The sequence below is a fragment of the Gymnoscopelus braueri genome, assembly GCF_963280865.1.
Source record: "Gymnoscopelus braueri genome assembly, chromosome: 4".
Classification (NCBI taxonomy): domain Eukaryota; kingdom Metazoa; phylum Chordata; class Actinopteri; order Myctophiformes; family Myctophidae; genus Gymnoscopelus; species Gymnoscopelus braueri.
This window is the reverse complement of record NC_137605.1, coordinates 27,751,563-27,776,102: the sequence shown is the minus strand read 5'-3', so window position 1 is coordinate 27,776,102 and position 24,540 is coordinate 27,751,563. Positions and strand designations below refer to the sequence as shown.

At 40.7% G+C, this 24,540-nt stretch overlaps 1 protein-coding gene across 3 annotated transcripts in view; it reads right to left on the bottom strand.

Annotated features, from left to right (window-relative positions):
- Nucleotides 1-1,345: 1,345 nt before the first annotated feature.
- Nucleotides 1,346-24,540, bottom strand: part of crppa (CDP-L-ribitol pyrophosphorylase A) — a 41,414-nt gene continuing 18,219 nt past the window's right edge. For 2 of the 3 annotated variants that reach the window (XM_080426237.1, XM_080426238.1), the window contains exons 9-10: nt 23,772-23,903; nt 3,149-4,827 (exon numbers count right to left, since the gene is read on the bottom strand). In XM_080426237.1, coding sequence (XP_080282363.1) covers nt 4,723-4,827; nt 23,772-23,903 — 237 coding nt within the window. In that variant the 3' untranslated portion in view covers nt 3,149-4,722. Of the gene's footprint in view, nt 1,373-2,950; nt 3,060-3,148; nt 4,828-23,771; nt 23,904-24,540 lie in introns of those variants that run through there. The other variant, XR_013933011.1, reaches the window with a different exon arrangement.

Sequence of the window (24,540 nt, the reverse complement as noted above, 5' to 3'; positions counted from 1 at the left end):
ACCTTCCCTCCTGCATTCTTTTCCAACACTATTGTACATGGTGCTCAACAGAATCCAGCATCCTGGCTGCACGGTCATTATATATTCTGTGCAACATGCTTTGGATGCTCTTCTGACCCCTTTCTATGTCTGTTTTGAAGTATCCAGGAAGTGTTTCTTGTGGCTATTGGTGTGTGAGGTTTGTTGGCAAGCATTCCTTCCTTTGTGCTTAAGACTTGGGGACCCTTTGGCCCCAGTGAACCCAAACGTGGTGATCCAAGTTTAGGGCATAGGCAGATAGACGTATCTGTATACACACGAAACGTAAAGCTTTGGGAAGGCATGCACATACAGTACATATACAGCACTCTTACTTACATGGCTCAGGGGCAAAACAGCATCTAGGCCATAATCAGAGTGTGGTTGGCTGGCCAGGGTGACGACGTGCTGTCTGGGAATGGCAGACCTGCAGACAGCCATATACTGTGGTATCCGAGTTGGTTCCCCCTGTCAACCTTCAGTACCACTGGTGGTGCTAAACAAACCTGGCCTGTGGCTTAGAAGTTAGAGCAAAACCAACTCCACTCTGGGTCTCAGACAGGGTAGGCCCGCTGGCAACAAAAATTGGCACAAAATTAGGGGCATTATTATACACATTATTAGGTACATTGGTACGAATATATTTTATGCACCATAATGATGCCACTTTTCGTTCCGTTCATTTCTAATGACACTGACATAACTAGCCGCCAGTTCTGTGGTATTGGGCCCTAAGGTAAACATTTTCACACCAAATAAATGAGAAGCAATTTGTGTAGTTGTGTAGCTGTCTCAAAGAAGGCTCAATATAGCCCTCTACTGGAGATAGAATGCTAATACAACCAAACTGAGTAGGAGACTTCATGGCCATGCTGTCCAGCAGGTGTCCCCATACACCTAGATTACAACATAACATTATAACCCTTATAACTCCTTGGACAGATTCACTTAAAGTATGATTTCAATCATATAATTACCCACTCGAACACCAGCATTAGCTCAAAAATTAGCCAACAATAGTAGATCTACAATCTCACAACGCGTCATGTTTCGACGCGTTGTGAGCTTGTAGATCGGCTATTTTTGGCAAGAGATTTTGTGTAGACAGGGAAAAAAGCGGTCCAAGTACAGAGCAAACTTAGGTCAAAATCAAACATTGGTAACTCCTACAAGCCATGTAAGGAGACATGCTTTAATTATCACAAATCCATTTCAAAAATCTATTTAAAGAATCACCTCTCATCCCTTCCCAAGAATAAAGTAGTGGTTGTCACCCTGGAGGCAGGCCTCTATCAACACATGGAATTCCACTCATTTTGTGGAGGATGTTAAGATGCAGGAAACTGGAGATGCCCTGGAAGTGTGAGAAGTGAACACAAAGCAACTCGGGATGTGTGCCGCACACACTGGAATGTTTGGTGATCAACAACTAAAAAGATGCTTTGATGTATGAGGCTTTTTCATCACTCCCCCTGTGACATACAGTCCACAGTATCCGGAGGACAACCACACACACACACACACACACACACACACACACACACACACACACACACACACACACACACACACACACACACACACACACACACACACACACACACACAGCTATAGCTAAGAAGTGGGATAAGCCCTGATCACCTCTAATGACCTAGGCTCTCCGTTTATTTGACAGTTGGGGCTTTGCTTCAAAACATTTGACACAATAGCAGCACACTATCGCCCAAAGCAGTGGTGCGCAAACTTGTGGGTCGTGACCCAAAGCTAGGTCATATACAGTAACTATTGGGCTGCATTAGAATGTCAATGTAATTAATTTCATTAGTCAAGTAAGAAAAAAAACACTATATTCACTTTTAAACTGCAGCATTCAGTAATTTCTGCTATGTATTTAAACTGAATTTGCAGATAGCAACATTTGCCGTTCTAAATTTGTTTATGTACTTTAAGAGCAGCCTTTCGGGTGCCTTGAAAAACTTTACAAAAACAAACAGTTTTTCAGCAAAAAGTTCTTACTCAGGCAAAACTTGATCAAAATATGTATCTTGTTTATGGAGTCACTGGAGAAGAAAACCTCATGTCTTGTGACTTGTGATTTATTTTTTTTAAATATTTTTTTGCATATAAATGCTAATGCCTTTTATCAATAAATTAGGCTTCTTTTGGCAAATAGGTTTTACTTTTCCTGTTTCCAGCCTAGCAACTCTGTTTCCCCCACTACTGATGAAGCATTGCAAAACGATATTTTCAGGAATTATAGCTATAATCTTTGGGATTCATTTTATGTTCATGTTATCTTATCTCTTTCTTTAGCTTCAGGTTGCATTCTAACAATTAATTGGCAAATATTTATCATGAGTAAATACAGCAGTATATTGGGTGACTTTCTGGGTCATTGAAGAACAAGCGTGTGTGTACCCTTGGCCCAGGGCAGTGGTTCTCAAAGAGGAGTTCAGGGTCTTTGAGGGGGTTCCAAATGGACCCTTACAGGTTTGCAACTGAGAGTTATGGAAGTAATGAAATTTAAAGGTTTGACGACCAGTGGCCTAGGGTACTCTTTCACCTATCATCAGCCTATACGCAGTAGCAAGAGTAAAGAAAATGCCTCAGGGTCTCCTCATATTAGACCTACTTTACAAGAGGAAACAGGAGAGTCTTTTATCCTAAGCGCCTTCATTGAAAACTCCAGTGATGTGTGAGGTCTCAGATATGGGCCTGATGTTTTATGTTTAAAAAAAAAAAAACGCTTAAATTTGCCCTTTATTACAAAAGGTGACTGTCACCATTTTCAGCCTGGGATATACATTATATACAGTAAAATCCTCAGTGTTAATTTAGCCATTCGTAACTGAGTGTACAAATGTAACCAAATGGACACTTAAGGTCCATTTAGTTACATTTGTACACTCTCAGTGTTAAACATTATACATACAGAGTGTAGAGCCACAGGGCAAGTAGGGAGACAAGAGAAGCGATGGCTGTATGGGGATCCGTTTTGTCACTCCTTCTCCGGGTGCAGGTTTGTATGAGCCAAAAATGAACTGCACGAGAATAAAGTTAAAAGAGATGGAAAAGCATAACTTTATTGTAACTTTTTTAACATTTAAAATTAGTTGTTTACAGAACAAATTACCATAAGAAGTTTGCTAACATCACTCTTCAAGAGAAGGTGTCATTTTCGGCATTTCACTAGGTCTAGTTTGGGACAACAACACAACATTCAGTAAGGCTATGTTAAAAACACATGAATAGATACAGTGTTGTAAAGGTGCTCCAAACTAGACACACCGGCATGCTGAAAATGGGCTGTGAATTCATTCAAGTTGAAATAATAACAATACTGCAACAAGGGGGGGTTCCACAGCGCGCCTCAAACCAGATTTAGGCTGGTTTCAGGAGCAGGACACACATGGCAAAAGGTAAAAAATGGCACTGGAGCATCTCAGACAATGACGAGCCTTTTCTTTATTATCAGTGTGCAAGAATAAGATGACGTTTCAATACATCTTCTGTCAGGACAAACCTGACAAAGATGTATTGACGTCAACACTTTGTCTCATTCTTGCACTCCGATAATAACAATACTGCCTCATTAACTTGGCCTGTATCTGTAGGGTGCAGGTACACGAAGGCTACATGAAACCCTAGGTCGATTTTGTAGTTTGTTGGGATGTACAGGTCAAATACTGCAGAAGGGTAAAAGCATGGCAGGCTAATATGCAACACAGCTGCAGCTAAAACAAGCAAGAGCAATGTGTGTGCCAATGTGCAAGCAATAAGCATAGATAGTAGTCAATAGGATTGTCAATGCTTGCACATTCACACACCGAAATCTAACACAACCGTTATTAATTTTATTAGCTGCAGCTGCATTGCTTACACGGTTTACAATAAGGTCAGCCTTATGCAGCCTTCCACTTTTTTACCCTTCTGTAGTTTTTAACCTGAACTGGAAAACAAAATCAGCCTAGGGGGTCAATAATAAGCATAAACCTTAAAGAGCGAAAAGAAAAAAAAAACTAGTTTGTGTGAAGCCTGACATCTAATTGTGAAAAGCAGGGTATTGAACTGGTGCTCTGCTATTGACTGGTGTTAGTGCCAGGTGATGTCACCCTCTATGAAGTTCAACAGATAGTGACATCAGTTGGCACCAACACCAGCCAATATAAGTACACTGCTTTCATCAATTACTGTAAATGTCAGGCTTCACACAGATTTGGGTTTGAGGACTGAATAGAACATACCCTCCAAGTGGTGGTTGGTGCCAAAGTGCCTAGAGAGAACAAGCAAAAACCAGAGCTTTTATCTATTAGCATTTGACATTAGATATAATCTGGGATTCTGCGTGTCATAATATCGTGATGGTTTTAATCACTTAAGCCTTATTTTATACTTTCAAGCATTGAAACATTGTCAAATTTGTCAAAAATAACAGAAGTACCAGATGTGCAAGCTCACAAAGTGACACGATGTGAGCTTGTAGCTCGGCTATTTTCACTACTTTTTTTTAAAGAACATTGATATTATCGACACAATACAATATTATCGACCCAATGTCAATATTGAGGTATTTGGTAAAAAAAATACATAGTGATATTTGATTTTGTCCATATCGCCCAGCCCTAGGAATGGTCCAGCCAGCAGTGGGTCTACTCTGGGCTGGAGTGGACATGAGGGGCTTTTGTGGACGTGTGCTGGTTCTCCTCATGCCTGTAGCAGCTGTCCAACCAGGGCAGTGCTCCTGTCCCGGATCAAAGCCGATATGATTTCAGTAACCCTCCCCACTGACCGCTCCCAGCAATCAGCCTCCTGAGAGAGGGGAGGAAGAACGGAACAGAGGAGGCAGGAAAGAAAGAGAAAAGGGGAGAAAAAGCCAAAATTCAATATTTCAAAGTTTGTTATTTGTGACATGCTCAGATACGTATATGTGCAGTATTATGTAGATGTGGAGGTTAGATCTACAATTTAGCTTGTAGATCAGCCATTTTCGGCGGGCGACACCAACGTACACCTATCAGTATTTACACAAAGGAAAGCTCACAGCGTATCAGAGGTGACATCACACACAATGTCCCTGTCTTGCCTTTCCTGAGTCGGTTTAATGAGCGGGTTTGTGGTTTCTATAAGTCTGCCTTACAGCTTACTACTCTAACCATCTCTCATGCAACCGTGTTGTTTTTGTATAATTATTTCTGCCTATGAAATTGCAGCAGCTCTCATTTTTAACACAATGCACTCTGATCAAATGTTATGGCAAGAATCACAAATTCTGATGTTATTCTATGGATACTTAAGTGAACAGACGGAAGTAATTCTTGTAGAACGTGGAGGAACAACAATGCAGTTAAACCGGAGCACTTTCTGTTTTTTTCTTATCTCTGCTGCTGAACTGCAGGTCCTGTTAATCTTGTGAGCTACAAAAGCCCCTGCATTCTTTGCAGTTTATGGTGCATGATATTAGACAGATATACGCAAAAACCACACATAAAGCCTAAAGGAGACCATGCACTTTCTCATTTGCTCAGTCCCTTTGGTTTTTAAAAGCAAACTCTACTGTTGTGGTTGTTTTGCTTTTGTGATTTCTTTATGCCGTATCTCTTTTTTTTTCTTCCTTGCTTTAATTCTCCCTAAACAGCCTGCACAATACTCTTTTAATGGTTTTCACTCCTCTAAGTTCACTCCTTAGGCTATGACGACTCCTTACTTTGATTTAGTTACTTGATGAGGCCTCAGAATGACCCGTTTTTCGTCTTTCAAAGACATTGTGGTGCTGACTTTGTTTTAACCACCAGAGGAGTTCGGCACATAGATTTATGTTTTATGCTCTACCTGGTCTTTTTCATAAATAGTTTTTAATAAGGCTTTTGACAAAGCTTTTGATGTTGAAACAAGCATGGAAAAAGAAAAGGAAAAAAATGAGTTTCATGACTCTAAATATTAAAATCTCTTGCATTATTGAAAAAATACATATCCAAGTAAAAAAAAAAGAAAAAAGAAGAAATGTCTGGAAGAGATTTTGGTTTGTGCAATGGAACAAACTGTTTAGCATACCGTTAGTTCTGCATTTCACGTACCCCAGCCATTACACTCATGTGTCAACACTTAAGCAAGGTCTAATAGGATCGGGTCTGACTATATCATCTCAACAGAAGGAATCAAAACCCTTTGACACTCACTTTTTGGGTTCTCTAACCAGACTTTATCAGCAAACTCCTAGCAGACAAGTCGGGCAACTGGTTGGATTGTGAAAAAGATGAGCGAGCGACCGGCGTGGAATCGGGGCCCGACCGTGGTTAATGTGAGCTAGAGACCCACGATCCAGTACTCCTGGAGCACTCCTCACTAATCAGAACCAGTGGAGACGGAGTCAGATGACACGGATTTTCCACACCGACTGAGAGGGGATCCGAGGCAAACGCGCTGGAGGACAGATCAGTGACTCCGGCCTCTCATTGATTAAAGCAACACAGGGAGAGAAAAAGAAAAGAAAGCCATGATGGAATCAAAATATGATAGCTTTGAATGGACTCCAGAAATGTTCCGTGTCAGCATTTCCTGTACTTTTTTAATATGTTTTTAGATTTCTCAACTGGCCCGACATTTGAAGAATCAAACCAAAAGAAGAAAAAGAAATGATGTTGGGGCGGGTTATTTTCTGTTTTTCTTTTAGATGTACCCAAGTCATTGTTCTTTAGCTTAATTACTGGTACTGGGCTATGAGGTGATGGGCCAATACATCTGTAAGCAGTCAGCAGAATATGGCACATCGCAAACATCCCCCCCCCCTTACAGGAACACACGTAGGTTCTTAAGTGATGGGGTACAGTCGAGAGCTTTTAGTAAGGAATCAAAGCATTCTGGTCAATCTGGTTGCCTCTTTTCACGGCGTGCATCATAAGCAATCAGATCAAAGCATACCGTTGACTGTTATCTAAAGGCAATCAGGTCTTCACACGGAGGGTATTAAAATGTTACATGTGTGGATGCAACATGCGCTGTGGGGATAATGAACGTAACTAAGACGATCAGCAGTCCATTACCACCCAGGCGTAATGATGTGGACCATGGGAAAGTCATGAGAACCTTGGGCTTATTGGAGACAGCTACAACCATCAACCCACAGCTAATGACTCTATCATAGAGGTCTGTTTTGTTATGGGTAGAACGGAAAAGAAACCCCAAAAAAAAACAGGGAACAAAATATGCATGTGTGCGTTCACATACACACACAAAAAAAAAAGAAGGCGGCAAACCAACACAAGATCACCAAGGATGATCAAAGTTTTAAGCTTGTCAAAATCATAGATGTGAATTATTTCCACTCCAGATGTGTGATCTTTGAAATGTGGTTCATACTTCATACGACGATATTATTGAATCAAGTAGTTGCTTGCTCACTGGAATACATATACAATTTGAGCTGTTTATTGACTCTCAGCGCAGCTTTAAGTAGTCACAACTGTCACTCAGAGTCTTCAAATGTGGGCGAGAAAGCGAGAAAGAAAAAAACAAGGCAAAAGGATATAGAATTACTTAAGTAACAACAAAGCCTGTGGACCCGGCGCATTTGCATATCTAACTGCTTTCAGGCTGAAATCTATCTCACTCAAGTGCGAGGAAATAGGGGACCCCAATAATCGCCGCACAGCCATGAGCCACAATTCAGCCCGCTAAGTGGATGTTCTTGACAGACATGACAGGTACGTCTCTCTCGACCCGGCCTCTACCGCAGGGCCTCTCCGCCATTGGCAGAGGTGGCACTCCACTCCATTCACATCTCCCCTTTCAGCTGGGGACCATCCAGGAAGCATGAAGCAGTTTAATAATGAGCGCTCTGGCTCATTGTCATGGGCAGGCAATCACGCACGGGAAGGCAAGGCATGTGGGGACACACGCAAGAGCACGTGGACACACACGCAGGCACACACACGTAAGCATGACGTCTGCATGCAAGCATAATAAACACAAACAACAAAATATCACTCCTGCTTGTGCACAGTCGTAAATATTACACATGCTCTTGCGTCTGTGCTTGAGCACGTGAATGCAGTCGACACTAATGCATCAAGAGGCGCACGCACACGCACACACACACACACACACACACACACACACACACACACACACAGAGGGGGAATCTGATCCTGGAGGGATTTCCATGTCTCAAGAGCTCCATCAGAGTCAAAGTCTATAAGAAGTCCTCCAGGGCCAAGATGGTTTTCCACCGTTTGTCTCTTTTCCAGAGTGGTTAAGAGACGGTGTAAACAGTGAGGGAGAATTTAACTAAGACAAACGTTCAACGTAGCTGTGTATGGCAGTGGACAGGCAGTGGATACAAATCTAAAAGAAAATGATTATTTGAGGTTCTAGGAGGAAAGCTGATTGGTATCGTTATTATTCACCTGTCCACAGCGAGGAGTCGCTCTACACGAGTGCCAAAACACAGAAATCTCCTCTGTGCCAAAAAAGCTTTAAGTGCTCTCTGACTCAGCAGGAGGGCATGAGGGGAAACGGGTCAATTTTACGAGATTCACTCACCGTTTCATTTTGCCATTATTAGACATGAGGGGAGCTCACTTTCCACTTCAGAATGATGAACTGCCACAAATCCTCACTTAAAGGATTTCCCCGGCCAAACGTATCATCATTTATTCACATTAGTGGAAGGACTGTCACCAGTAATGTATGCCACAGTAAAATGGGAGCGCAGCACATTTACATTCTGAAATGTGACACTTTTTTCCGCTGACAGAATAAGCCTCTGCTACATCGATTACCAACACATTCAATCTATCAGTCGCCTATATGACATTAACATGGTTTGTCTTGACAAATTTCACTTTTCAAATACAGGATCTGTCATCAACAACAATGTCTGAACTGTATAAAGGGACAAATACCAGCAGTGTGTGCACACTGGGTATGTGGTCCTTGAAGTAAATGATCTAATATCTTGCATTGACGTAGAACTAACACAATACATAAACAATCATATCATAAAATCACTCAAAGGAATATGCGCTCAATCACTTCCACATGCATGCAGTCGCACACACACACACACACACACATGCAGCCACTGCGCACAGGCTTGTTATTCCAAACTTCTGCCTTAAGTTTACGGAATGGAACTTCAATCATTAGGTTCTATTTTTGCTTACTTTTTGAAGGGAGGATTTTGACAAGCTGAAAGGCGACAGGTCTTTGAAACACAGAGGAGAGGGTAGCTAGGAATAAAGCATCAGACCACACAATAAGCAATCCCCAAACTAAATCTACTCTTAAATGCCACAGATGCAATCAACCTTTCCATCTAAAAGCAGCTTGTACCAACTCCACTGCCACACAAGAAGGGCCTGCTTTGAAGCTAGAGAATTCAGGCAATTAGGAGTTTTAACAGTGACAATTTGCACGCCTCTGTCATTCTCCCTAGATCCAGAGCCCCCGAGGACTGCTGCTACTGAGGGCTTCCACTTCTGTTCCCTTCATGAAGTGCCAAGGGCACTGGGTTCCTGAGCGAAAAACAACTCATGGAAAAGCTTGGCCGAGTGCCCACACCATGAGCACTGGAAAGAGTTGTTAGAATCACACCAGCTACCATAACCAAAGTGGCCAAGAACGTTAGAAATTTTTATCACCTCCTTTCATCATCCAAATGGCTCATTGTCATTGTATTTTATCCCTCTGACAAATGTTTGGGACATGAGTGTGCTACCAATGATGGCCGCATAGCATACACCACTTGAGGGCAGTATCATTACTGGCATGACAGCCATACAGCATTCTCCGTTATAGACGAGAGAGAGACCACCACCTAAAATGAGCTTTACGTAACTTCTCACTTTTATTGATTCGGCTACCTTGAAAACAGTGAAGAAATCTTTCAGAAAGCTCTCCCCAGATGACCTGTGCAATGCATCCCAGTGATTCAATAGGCCTTAAAAACACGGTGTGCTTTGGTTTGAGAGAGGATTGTATTTCAGGGTTTCTGACAGCGTGTCCCAGAGTGGGTATTGTGGTCCTGCCGCCCTCGCTCCCGTAGTGTCTCGATGTGGACAGGCAGTAGCTAGGGGGCTTAACTGAGAAGAGAGAAGGTAGCAGGTCCAATTACTGGCCGGTCCAAGGGCCTGATTAGAGCGCCAAACCTAACACCACTGGGGTCCTATGGAGCCTCTTCCAAAGGACTGGGCAAATTGCTGGTTGATAAACGGAAAGTATAAAGCAGGGGCAGAGAAGTGGGGGTGGGGGTCTATATCAAGCGGAATTGAATAAATCACAGGAAGGTCAGAGACTTCAACCAAAGGGCTAGTGCTCACCTGACCAAACTTTGCTAACCACCCTGTTCTGGGAAGTACATTCTGCAAAAATTGCAGCTCTACAAGGGTTTAGCAGTGGATAAGTTGCAAAAGGTAGAGTGGAGATTACAGATGCATGAGAAGAACAAGAACACTTCCACATACTGTAGGAAGATGCCATTTTCACGTTCCTATTACTAAGCTTTTAGACTAAATTGCCTTCTCCAGAGCATACCTTTGAGCTTCGATAAAACAAAACCTCAGCAATAAATACAAAATAATACAAGGATGGATCCTGTATGAGAGTGTAGCATAAGAAAGTGAAAATTGATGATGAGATGACAGTGACAAAACCCTGTATTTCCTACGTCTTTTGGAAGAAGTGTCTTCAGGGAATAATTTTTTATTGACTAGTGTAGAAGTATTCAGTGTCGCTGCCTGAACGTCTGTATTTTAGATATCTTTGTCATTCCCAATCTGTCTCACTTCATTTGAAAAGGATTGTAAATGTAGGAAAAATGAAAAAGAATTGGTGCTTTACAATCCCACTCCACTTTTGTGTGCAACCGTGACTCCTCTCAGACTTTCCAGCCGTGGAAAAACAGACACACACACACGCGCGTATTGATAAGTGCTTTTCAGACCCCATCGACACAACTACTGCCACATAATCCGGTCACGGTACATTGAGAAAAGCTTTCAACATAACTTTCCAAAATATCCTGTCTAGGGGCTTCTCCTGGATGAACAAAAAAGTTTGTTAGTTAAAGCATAATGTGTGACTTATCTTTTCTGTCTCGCCTCTTTAGTAAAGGCAAACCTTTGGAAGAATGGGACACAGAAATAGGCCAACGATGGGAAAAGAAAATAGAGGGAGCCTGTATTTCCACTAGATCCTTTCAGTACGAATACTGCACTATCTCAATTAGCTCTGGTGAGTGATGGCTTTGTTTGAATCGGTCCCACCGACAGACATATCTCTAAACACTAACCAGAACAACGGAGCTTCGGTTATGGAGTTATGAAGGCGTTAAGGCATGGGATGGATTTTTTTTCACATGAATATACTGTACCCCACACTGAGTGACGCAGCCCCACATCCACACGTACTACAAATACATACACATACCCCCCACACACACGCACAAAAATCAGTAATGCCTCGCTTATCACTCTACAGCTCTTCATTAATCAGGTAAACAAAATACAGTCTGACTCTGTATCGCAGGGCTTCTGAGGTCAGGTGCAGGTACAGGAATATTCCCACAGAGACACCCACCAGCACCGTGACACACCCTGGATTTGAACTGCACACATCCTGGTCATGGATTAGTACCCTCACTTCCATTCTTAACACAAGCAGGAGAGTGTAATCACTGGCATATCTCCCGTGAGCCAAACATACAAACATAGGGTGAAACACTGTGTTTTTATGCTGCTGTCAAAATAACGACTCACAGCAGACTAAACATTAAAGGAGTATGCCGGCCGTGTGGCCCGACGGATGTAGTGTGCGAATAAGGGAGGATTGGAGGAGCCGCGGAAATCATTTTCACGTGGGGCTTCATGAAGACACAGCAGAAGTGTGTGATTCATTTTAAGACATCAACTACAGGACCAGTTTTAAGGAATCACGCACTGAAACCTGGTTGTTTATGACATTCTAATCACTGCACTTTCAAGAGGGTCCATCAGGGAGGGGAACTTTTTTATTTATTTATTTTCTACTTTATTTTGGCACATGTTACAAGCAGATTCAACTTTTTTCTTTTTACAGAACAGGATCGACCAAACAAGCTTGTGTTGATTTCCCACTCTGGTATTATGCATGGCATGGTGTGCCATTCCACAGGGATTACCCACAACCCTAAGACAAGCATGTGTACAGAGAGGTCCCCTGCAAATGAAAGCACCGGCAGAGCTGAAAGGTGAACACTACAAAAACAGTCCTTGATGAAGCTTGTAAACTAAAAAAGTAATCCCTGCAGAGCTGTGCTCCCCACAACATAGCTCAAGAGGTGGAAACTCAAACCACGACTACTGTGGGTGGTCACAGACAACTCAAATCCAAGTGGTAAAACAAACACACATACGCATACATGCGCTTAGACGTTATTTTGTGTGATTGAGTGTTTACAAACTAATTGCACGGATCTGGATCACATTAAGCATCTATACGAATACATCCTCTTGTTTGTAACAGTTGCCTCTCTGTATGTCATTTTCCAATTGGGTGTAAGGGCCCGGAGTCAAGTCATATCAGCCCGATGAGCGTTCTTGCTGGTCTTTTTAATCTAAGAAATCAAAGCTGAGTAAACACACTGCTTTGGTATGCGCAAGTCTTCGAGCCGAGCTCCAGCGGTTGAGTTTCACACATACCGACACACATCTGGCGCACTCTAGGCGCGTAAGATCAAGCTTGATATCCTGCACATGTTGTGGCAGTGCGAGTCTCTCCCAAGGCTCTGACCTTAACACCCTACAAATACATCACTAAGGAGGGAGGCCAATTCCTGTGCTTCTGTCTGTATGGAGATGTCAAGACTCCACCAAGGGAACCCCGGTTACCTCATTCCCTCTTTCCAGCATAATCTTCAATAATAAAGTTTAAAGACGATAATTCGAGAACAAAGAGGAATAATTAGGCAGATAACGGAAAAATGCCGTGTGAATTGTGGAGGGTGGATATTGGTATCGTAAATCTAAGCGCAGTGGATCTAGTCAAGATAGGCCGACACCACGTCTGATGTCGCAATGTTTTTATTCTCTTATCTTCGGTTCATTCAACAATGACGCATTTCAAAGCAGTGGCCCCACAATGTCAAGGTAGTCCCAACTAAAATGTAGCTTGACCCGTGAATTGGACAGGACAGGAGGAATATCATTTATGCAGAGAAGTCACATTTGTAACAATCACATCCTGTGAGCAAAATAAGAGTTTGCTTTCTCTTAGCGGAGATAATGCGTCATATCTACAAGTTGGCCTGTCAACATATAGTACTCCAATCACATCACAGAAACTAATACCAGGGACTCAGTGGAGGGTAATCGTTAGTTTGGGAAAAGTTTGGAGTGTGCTTAAACCACAGACAGCAGTCAACTCTGATCTCCCTCCACCTCAGCCAGGGTGCATCTCGATGGGTGTCACAGCAAGAGCTTCACGAGGCCGTGTACGGTTTCACCTGTCTGCCATTTGGAGCTAGATCTAAACAGGTAGAAGAGAATAGACCTATAGAGCCCTCTCCTTTTCTCCCTCCCTCTTCTCTTTTTCTCTCTCCCTCTCTTTTCTTCCCGACTGGCTAATCTCTTCTCAGGTGTAGAATTCCTGGTCTGGGCTCTTTAAGGAGGAGGAAACACAGGGTTGGGTAAACATCAGGGCTCTCACTGCAGGGATTACAACACCCATATATCACAGTGACAACCCTCCTTTCACTGGCTGACAAGTCGCCAGAGCGATATGCAAGGGTACCGTGGGGGAAGGTGTGGGATCCGGTGACACTTCCTATCGCAGCACAAGCCATTGATAGTGAATACCATCACCGCGCTCACACAGGTCATGTCGGCTCCTCATATGAGAACACTGTCCACACGCTCTCTCTCTCATCATCACCAGACCTCTGCCGACAATACACACTGGGTGTGTGGTTTTCAGACAGTACAGCAGCCTGGCGGTTGGACCGCGGGCATCGTCGGCATGAAAGAACAACACGTTTGGAAAATGCATTTTGATCACACGTCGTCTCACAAAAGGCTGCCGCTCATTGTCCGTGACGGCAATTTACTCTGCTCTGTCTCTGTAACTTAAGTAAACACTCAAGCTGTGTGTGCGGCACCTCAACTGTTGATGGGTGTTGCTGTGAATTATGTGAAACCGCAGTCATGGCTCATTTGAGATGAACAACTTTTTAGTCCAACAAGGAATTGCTAAAGATCAATGAGGTGGACCATTTTCCTTACTTCACTCCAGATGATTTCATGTGCAATTTCGTGTGCGCATGAAACCTTTGATGTACGAATTTTAAATTCCATTAAGCATCACTTGAAATAATACGAGAAAAAAATATAATATATATATACAGTGGATTTTCAAAGTGGACGTAAAATACATACTTTCAAACCATCCTTTGTATCTGAGACACTTTTAATCAGCCTAATTCTTCATGTTGCCCAGAATTAACACAGCATTCCATAGAATGAATAGTTTCAACAGCACTGGGTGGGTCTTCTACTCCGTTAGTGTGATGCATAATGGCAGTGATTATATGATCACCCATGTTGTTCTTTTAGGTCCGCTCTCATGGTTGTACACTTGACCAGAACCAGATGAACGGAATTTGAAATAATTTAGAGAGGAATGAGTGCTGGTGTTTTTTAACTGGTCTAATTCAGTTACCTCATACTTAAAACATGTTCTCACTGTGTCTTGATTAATTGAATACATAGGACCACAATGGAAACAACCTCTCAGGGCTTTTTGTGTTATCCTTTTAGCATCATTGTATAATTGTACCACTGTACTCTTTATTCTAAAAATCTCATCGCTTTATTGTATCTTCTGAGGGCCTAACCAAACTTTTGTAAAACACATCCAATAACAATGTCTGGGTGATTACTGAGAAAGAATACAAGCGGTGTAATTATTTTTTAAACTGGAAATGGTATGAAAAGGGTACTTAAATGGGGTGTAAGTGTTTGTTTGCATGTGTATGGATGAAATTGGTGACCCACCTGAACATGTATGTTGTTTATTAAAGAACTGGAGAGATGGGGAGAGTAGACCCTGTTAGTGAACAATCCCTAAAGCAATTATTACTATCAGAATATAAAGCATTAACCTTTTAAACAATTTAAAAAACCCCAAAATATCACTTAAAATCAATGATTCTCAAAATGACAACTTTAATTGAGCATGCATCTTTATCTCTATTTAGGACAATCACTTGACACGTCTTTTGTACAATGGTATGAAATGTGAATTCTGGGATTGAAATTTGAATCTTTTTTTATTCTTTGTGTAAAAAATTACATTTAAGAGATTCTGGCCCCTTATGAACGGGGACAAAGGGAGAGCATACTGTATATATATATATATATATATATATATATATATATATATATATATATATATATATATATATATATATATATATATATACTGTATACAGATAATTATTGGTTTGTTTCCTATTTAATGTTCATTGTCTTATTGTTTGTAGAGCATTACATACATTGGCAATTAGAAATTTTAAAAAATACGTTTCCTGTAGTAAAAATAAGTTTCCTGTAGTAATGGTAGTAGTACTTGTACTTGCTCCAAGATTATTTCAATCCTGATAAGAGCCCCAGTCAGTCAAAGTCTTTGCAATAACAAAGCTTTCACTGTGAATATACACATCACATTGTACTGTCAAGTTATCTTAACAAAAGTGACTGGAGAGCAAAGGCAGACATCATAATGATTTCTTTTTTACCCTTCATGTCATCACAGACTCTTGGAAGCCATGTTTCTTGATTATCCATAGCGGAAAAACTTCAGTTGCAGAGAATAGGTGAATATCCTGAGGATGAGGAATTTGATCTTGGCAAAAGTTACACTCACAGATGTCAATGGAAAAATCAAATAAGTTCACTACAAGAAACAAGGTTGTTCTTATTATGGTAGTCGAGACCGTACTTACAAGACTTTGTATACTGATCCTTATCACATGACAGTGTTCTTACAACAAAAATGGCTTTCCGTAACTGGCAAAGAAAAAAAAAGTTAAGAAAATACTAAATGGAAATTGTTATCTCAGCCAGACTGAAGGCCAGGGGCGGAGATTATGCTTTCCCCTTTGTTTGTGTGTGTGTGTCTGTGTTCTAACATATCTTGTAAACTACTGGACCAATCAGCTCCAAGCTTTTTGTGCATGCTGCCAGTCGTACAAGGCACACCACCAACAATTTCCAATCCATCAACGACAATTATGTTATTTAAATTTTTTGTGAATGCATTAACTCAGATCTACTGTCCTTCCGGGCTATAGGATATAATGTCGGCAAGGCTATGGAGTGGAACTAGCCCACCCACACAGTGAACAATACAATGTACAGTACAAAGACAAACACACACACATAAGAGACTACAGTTGACTACACTACAGTATGACGTGTGCGCATGTGAACACCCACCCCCCGCACAGACATCGAGACATTATCCTCCACAGTAGTTGAATAGCTGGTCAAATATTAGCCTATCCTAGCCTAATAATCCTCAGCCTCACCCGCCTACTATGAGCGACGGTAGACAGTATAGCCTTACGAACCAAAGGATCCCGAGCCATGAGGCCCATAGCAGGTCAGGAGCCTATCTTCTGTTTCTGTAGCGTGAGGTGGTTTGATGTACATCCCTGGGCCGTGATGTACAAGTATGCCCTCTGGACATGACTCTAGTATGTCGCAGGGACTAAATCCAACCCTTGACGCCGAGTGCCAAGCAGGGAGGCATTGGGTACCATTTTGTGTAGTCTTTGGTATGACTTGGCCAGGGATTGAACCCCCGTGTCTCCCAATCTCAGGACAGACGAAGAAGTCATTGGCAGTGAATGTATTGCACTTATTTTAAGTTGCTCTTGATAAAATCACCAGCTGAATATCTAAAATATAAAACTCAACTCTCTTGAGTCTTAAAAATTCCTAAAATAAGGCTTAGGGATTCTATGGGATATGTCTGTGACTTCAGTCAGTTATGGAATGTGAAAAACTCTCCTTAAACCAAAGAGACAAGAATGGCTAGTGATGTCATCAAGATGGGCAGACTGGAACTGCTCCATAGAAAGTGGTTTGTCAGACTTAGGGATTTACATAATGTCTGTTAGATTTTTTACATCCAATAGAGATCTCTAATGCATTGGTGATGACAGTTCTTAAGAAAATGATGTAATCAAATTCCCATAAGATCCTCATGGATGCTCTCTAACTTTCATGTTCCATAAGTTCCTTTCATCTTCAATGTACATTAGTGTCACATAATGCTTTACAAATCAATGAAACAGTGGCCACAATGGCCACATTGTTTATACTTAAACAATCTGAAGAAGGCGTAACAAAAACATTTATATAAATGATGGACCACAGTGAAACTCCTTGTTAACAGAAAACAATGCACGGCATTATAACAAAAATGTTTCTATGTCTGTGTTTGGCTCCTTGGGGAATTATGAGATGTTTTGAGACATCAAAATTTTGTTTTTGTTTTGGTGGAACAGAAAATATAATCCAGAGTTTCTGACCACCGTGCAACCACAATGTATCAGTCTACCTACTACTAATCAAGTTACAAACAATAACATCCTGTCACGGCTGTTACAGCCCGTGTCCTATAGAGATGCACACTCACACGCACACATGCTGCATAGACACTTTCATTAATAATTCAATTAAGCCAGCTTGGAGATGTCCGAGTTGTATTGTTTGCATTTAGGCATGTCACAATTATTACATAATCACATGATCGCAGTTATTTGAGCTTTCAGCAATTATGTTGCAAAATCGTTGAAATCGTTCCCATTCATCTGTACAAACAGCTGGGAGAAATTAACAACAAAAACATGTTGATAATTTTTCAGAAATTGCTGATCTAGTTCACAATGCATTGCAATATATCTGGATACAATTAATAACTATATTGCCTGTTTTGACCATAGTACATTATTCATTTTGACTATTGGTACCGGTCATTATCAGTGATTTATTTGTATATTTCAGTAATAGCCTAGGCTTTGCATATTTCAGTAATTTGTCAAATCTGCCCTATGCAATTTTTATTATGCTCCAATGTTCAATGCCAAAAACACACTTAAGTAATTAATTGCTATTATTTGAATGACAATTAATCATCAACTAAAATGTCATGATCATGACAGCCCTAGTTAGCAAAGCATTATTTCACATAATAATCATTACTTCTGTTTGGTAATGTCAGGAGGACCGCTGACAAAGTGGTTTTTTTTGGTGGGTCATAGTGAACAATGAATGTATTTTTAAAATAAGACACAGGGATAGTAATTGTATAATACATTTCAATTTCTTGTGAAAAGTATTTAGCAAGAAAACCATGTGTTCTCTGCGAAACCGTAAAGGAGGGTGCCATTGGCTTATGAAAAGGGTTACCTCGTTCCCAGTTTTATCTCCATCGTATTCATCTCCAGTAGGCTAAATTATTTGATTAAGACTAATCAAAGTCTATTTTCTTAGGACTCATCTGAAATAAAGGAGGAAGGTTTTTGTGCCATAACCATTCGGCCAACCTTACACATCCCCTGTAATGGAAAAACTGAGTATTTTGATTTTCTTTTTCTATTAAAAAGGAAAACCAATCGTGTGTCACCTGCTTCTCCTCTGCGATAGCCTACTTGTGCTCCTCTGTTTAGAACTGGAACTGACAAAACTGTACAGGACGGTGCCATTGGCTCATGAAAAGGGTTACCTCGTTCCCAGTTTATGTCCATCTCACGAGGGGATAAAGTCTGTAAATGACTAAATGTCTAAATTGTCTAACCAGAAAGTACAGATAGTACAAAGCTATATGTTGCCCAGTCTATCAGAACCCCGGGAACCCTCGTTCCCGGGGGATGGGGCCAAGTATGGTAGAGTTGGCTGGGTGTTTTTTTTTGTCAATGAGCTAGGGCTGCACAATTCATTGAAAATAACAACACATTGTGATTTTATGGATCAGAATAATGTAATTGTTATACTTGGCAATTAATTCAAGCATCTTATTTGGTCAGCTGTTGCACCCTTCCCTCGTCTCCATTCCCTTATCTATCACGCATTACACAATTAATAACCAGAACATAGTACAGCCCAGCATATCCCCATCCATCAGGTTCACAGAGGCACAATAATATCAAGAGATTTTACAGACCATTTGGCCAAAAATAAGGCATTGGTAACCATAATCAGCAACAAAGGTATAAAGGAAATTATTAAAGAAATAATCAATATCAATAATTGGTATTGATAACCCTGATTATAATATTAAGCAAAATAATCATGGTTATCATTGTAGCCATAATGGGGCAGCCTTAAAATGGTATGCTATTTGTATTGCATTTTGAATAATTAGGCTACTAAAAAGAGTTTTGGTATGTTTCGTAATTAAATTGTAAATGTTTGGACATTTTGTGAACTATGTACTATGGGCTAACTGATTATTAAACACTAATCAAATTATCTTATTAGGACCCATCTAATTAAAGGAGTAATACCTTGTTGAAACAGAGACAACAGTTAAAGATGTATTGCCTGGTGCAGAGCTGAGGCTGTTCTTAGTTTTTCAGTTTTTGTGTTTGTGTAGTTATTTTATATTCTTTTAAATGTTTTGTGCCATAACCATTCAGCCAACCTTACACATCCTGTGTAATGAAAAATGTTGTATTTTTATATTAACCTCATCTGTTTTTTTTTATTACAAAAGAAACATGCATCAAATTAATGTTTAAGTTGTGAAAAAATATTTGTATGTATTCGTATGCATATTATACACACACACACACACACACACACACACACACACACACACACATATATATATGTATACATACATAAAAAAAATAATTCACAACTTAAGCATACATTTTATATATATATATAAAGCTTGACAAAGGAAGTGTTGGCAACAATCTTGACATATACTGTATGAGGGAAGCCATCTGGGAAGAATTATCCTCATTATAACAAAACCTAACAGAGTGATTTATGCGAGGCCTTATTCTGCTGTTCCACTATCTCATAACGATAAGCATTTTATCATGCTGAAACACATAATCTCTGTCCACTCCCTTCCCCTTTTCTCTCATAAGAGTCGGGGCAGGATGACTAATTAACAACATTAGTCTCCATAATTCAGAGGAAAGCTCTGGCATGCTCGGTATTGAAGACTGAGACCAACATCCGATCGTCAGCACAATCAGACTCACATGCGAACCAGCGGTGTCTTGGCATGCCTCACCATCGACAATATGAGGTACCTCGTTTTAATAGATGACATGTTGACATCAAGTCCAAGTCAACTGACCACTGTTATGATTGGGAATCTGTCTTCAGTTCATCATTTTCTTTTCCACGCCGACCACTGGCATCAAAGACAAAGCCACTTCAGAAGTCCTCACGTTTTACTGCATGATTGCTTAACTAATACTTGCTTATCTAATGATGACTGCGTCCTCCATCCCAAAGAGGAACTCTTTGGAAAAATTATGTTTGGCTCCATTTACAGACGTTGGAAGTTTAAAGCAATGGGCTGGTAACTATTCGGGTTAGAGGCAGTCAATTTGATTCTACTCTAAAATGTTCAAGAAAGTATTGTATGTTTTACTCTTGCAGGACAGATGGATAAATGTTGGCAGAGGGGCTTAAAAAAATACCCACCTCTGTATCAAACCAACCAGGTGTTGATTTGAACACTTGAGCCCCATCTTAAAAATAGCATAAATTGATGATCTACAAACTCAGAAAGTGTTTTTGCCTACAATGACATGCCCAAAATAGGGACGTCAGGTATAGAGTGGTTAACTCAGATGGGTAATTTTCAAAGCAACCGCAAAGAATGAATTGCACCCCTAACTGTGCTGCCAAACAAATGGCTTATCAGGGCTCCGGTGCCATTTGCACGTACTTAAGGTAAAATGCATAACATTTAGCCCCTTTCTTTTTTCTTAGGTATTTTAATGCTTTATTCAGATAGATACAATGAGGAAAGGAAATGTGGACAGAGAGCAGGGGAGTGACGTGCAGACTTGGATTGAACCCGACTCGCTCTCGGGCATTAGAGCTTATGCTCCATTTGGCCTCTTTCCATGCAAATGAGCCTTATAGCAGAAAACGTCCAAGTTACAATCACCAGTGCTAATAACCACACAGTTAAGAGTGAAAATTATTAGTGGCTTCAGACAGTTGGGGGCTTTATGCCCAGACTTTCCAGTGATAATGGCAGCAGTGATTTTATCCAGGGCGAAGGTATCGTCATGCCAGGCGCACTTGTGAGCGGATATTTTCACCCTTTAGTACAGGGGTGTCAAACTAATTTGAGGTCATGGGCCAGATTGTTCAAATGTGAATTTGTGCAGACCAGACAATTTTTTGTACATGCCTGCGTGCAATAATAGTAATATAGTAGCATAGTATTCAGTCACAACACATGATGAGTAACGATTGAATATGATGAGTAACATTCTTAGGACAGTGGTTCCCACAGTGGGAAGGGGTCCTTAGGGGGGTTCCATGTGGTCCCTAGTAAAATGATTGATAGTTAGGAACCAAAAGGAACCTTACAGGTCTGTAATGCTGACAAAGTACAAACTGTACACTGTCTGTAAAGTTGACAATGTACAAATTGTAAACTTGAGATTAAAAGGTTTGAGAACCACTATTCTTAGGCTACTGATGTCTAGGACTAAAGAGGAATGTGTGTATACTATATGTTTTACTTACCATGTGTATAAAGGAGGCCTATTCATTCTATGACGGAGAGTGTGTGCACTGCACATGGGTCTGTTAATGGCTATAATCAGAAACCTGACAATGTATATGTATTTTCTTATTTTTTCTTTTTTTATTGTGTGGTGTTGTATATTTGTGATATGGATTTTCCTGGGTCTGAAATAAAGATTGAATTGAAATATAAACGCACTGAAACTTGTGTTTGGCACTCGCCGGTATCACTACTGATTTTACACAAAGAATAGGACAATTCTAAGTAGAAGCCACATCAGCGTAATGCCTTCCCACATATTTCCAAACACATGCACATTTGAGTCATACCAAAGAACAAATTCTGATGACATTTGACAAAATAAATGATTAATGCCACTATGTGGGTGGAAATATATGTGGGTAGCCTACACTTTAATATGAAATCTTATTTTGTGAATTAGGTAGAATTTGTGGGCTTTAATGTTCTGTTTTAATGCTCCCCACTTATTCTGTAGTGATTCATTTTAGCCTCTACAGCTGTATGTAGCGGTTAATCACTGTATCCAACTTTTAAACTCAGCTGACAGTTCGCTCCAAATCAAATCCATCATTATGCTTTGGCATTGCCCATTTGAGGCCTTTTGCTAGGCCTACATAAACGCCTCTGCACCAGCTCCACAAAGTCCTCAGTGACAGTCAAAGAAGTCGGCACACAAATAAATAGTGCGGTGCAAAGCCACCATTTACATTTTGCTACATGGATAATTGCAATCAGACGCAAAACAAGGACAAATTGCACTCAGCTGCAAACCTTTATGGGTGTGTCTGCACTGTTATATTATTAGTGCAATCATTTTCATGAATCGGCCCTTGAGACGAGGCAGATAGCAGGTGCAAGATGTGCAATTTATGGCACTATCAGCGGCCGTAATGCATTCTTTGTGAATTCACCCCTGAGAGTGTAAAACTGTACCCAAATGGTCCCCCGCTGTTAAGGGTTCATTAACAGAGGATTTTACTGTGTAGAAGCCTTTCGTTGCTTTTGACAGTTAAGTATTATTATTAACTGATTTGTGAAGTGATGGGGTCGCCAGCCAGGGACATTCCTTTGTCACAATGTTCCAGAGAGTCATCAATATAAATCATGAGTGATGGCTTACTTACACCAACAACAAACATTCATCTTTCCTCAACAGTGCACTGGCCTGAGAAATCAGTGATTTGACTGCCTTAATAGTAGCACGCATCCAGACATCTTCTATTGAGCATGATGAATTATTCCACATTATATAATCCAGTAATTACTGAATATTCAGTTATGGATTTCAGGTCAAGCACATCATCCTTGACAATTCCAGCATAGACTTGGCAGGCTAGCCTCAAACACCCTGCAGACGGTTCCCATGACACAAACTTAACCATCCATGTGGTTTGGGCCTACACTTGAAAGTTGAAACAATGTGTGGGTGTGGAATTAAATGGCTTTTTAAACTAATTCACCTCTAGTGACCATTCATCACCCCCTTTTTTCATTTTAACCCATTAAAACCGGGAAAGTGTCTGTGTCATTTTAGATTTTTGCGTTGGCGCTGCGAGCTTGTACATCTGCTATTTTCGAACATTTTCAGAAAAATCTTTAAAGTGTGAGAACAACTGATTTAGAAGGCATTTGTAGAATCGGTCTCAGGTCATAATGGGTTAAACAATAGCGAGAAACACTTAATAGCAAAAGACTTAAAAGTTGATACTCTTGACACCCTCATCACATGGAAAGCATTCATGTGCGCGCGACCGACACACACACACACACACACACACACACACACAGGTGATAAAAGACAACAACCTTGCCTGAAGCCAAAGCATGTGACAAGGCTTTGGCACAAGAGACTTAAAAGACATTTCCCGTTCTGTTTTGTTTGGCTTGTACCAAAGGCACATTCCAGGGAAACATCAAATTCGTTTAAGCAATATATTGGCAAAACAAGGCAGGGAGGGGCTTACCTTTGAGTGATGAAGCTGGATACCATAGAGGAGAATGTTTTGGATCTTGGCTGCTGAGGCCATTTCCATGATCACTGCTGGCTCTACTGTCCTTTCGCTGACTGACGGGTCATCAGAATGATCCAAAAGCACCTATCAAAACACCCCGCCCCGCACCCAATCAGATGACGCTCGCCAATAATAGGGATCTCTTACAATGAGAGTGATTATGCCCTTTTGGAGTAATTGCTGCTCATTGTTCAAGTGGCTGCTTAAACATGTTGCAACTCAATAGGCCTGTTTATTTAAGGTGCTAGTCAGAGAAGATTTAGGAAGTCACTGTGTGAGGGTAAACATCGTTTGGCTGAAGCACAGTTCTGGCAAAAGTTTGTAATTACACTCATTCAGATGTAAAATTTCAGGGCCTCTGGGGTTTATTTTTGTAGATATTTCTGAATTAAAAAGTGAGCCCAGCAACTCACATTACTGGGAGTCATTATTATGTAAAAGAGAATCCACTGCTGAACTCTTTTACATAATAGTGGCTTAAATGTGTGTTAAATGTGTGTGTGCGCGCGCAGAAAATGTCATGCAGCATTACTAGATAAAACCCCGGACTTGAATTATTTTAGCTACGCTAGATTTTCATTAAAGCTCAGAAAGAAAACACACAGAGTTTGGGTGGCAGTGACAAGTACATAATTAAATGTGTCTAGACACTTATTATTCAATCAGAGAAACTCCACTGTCATCGGCAGCTGGCTTAACATGAAGATGCATTATTCATTAC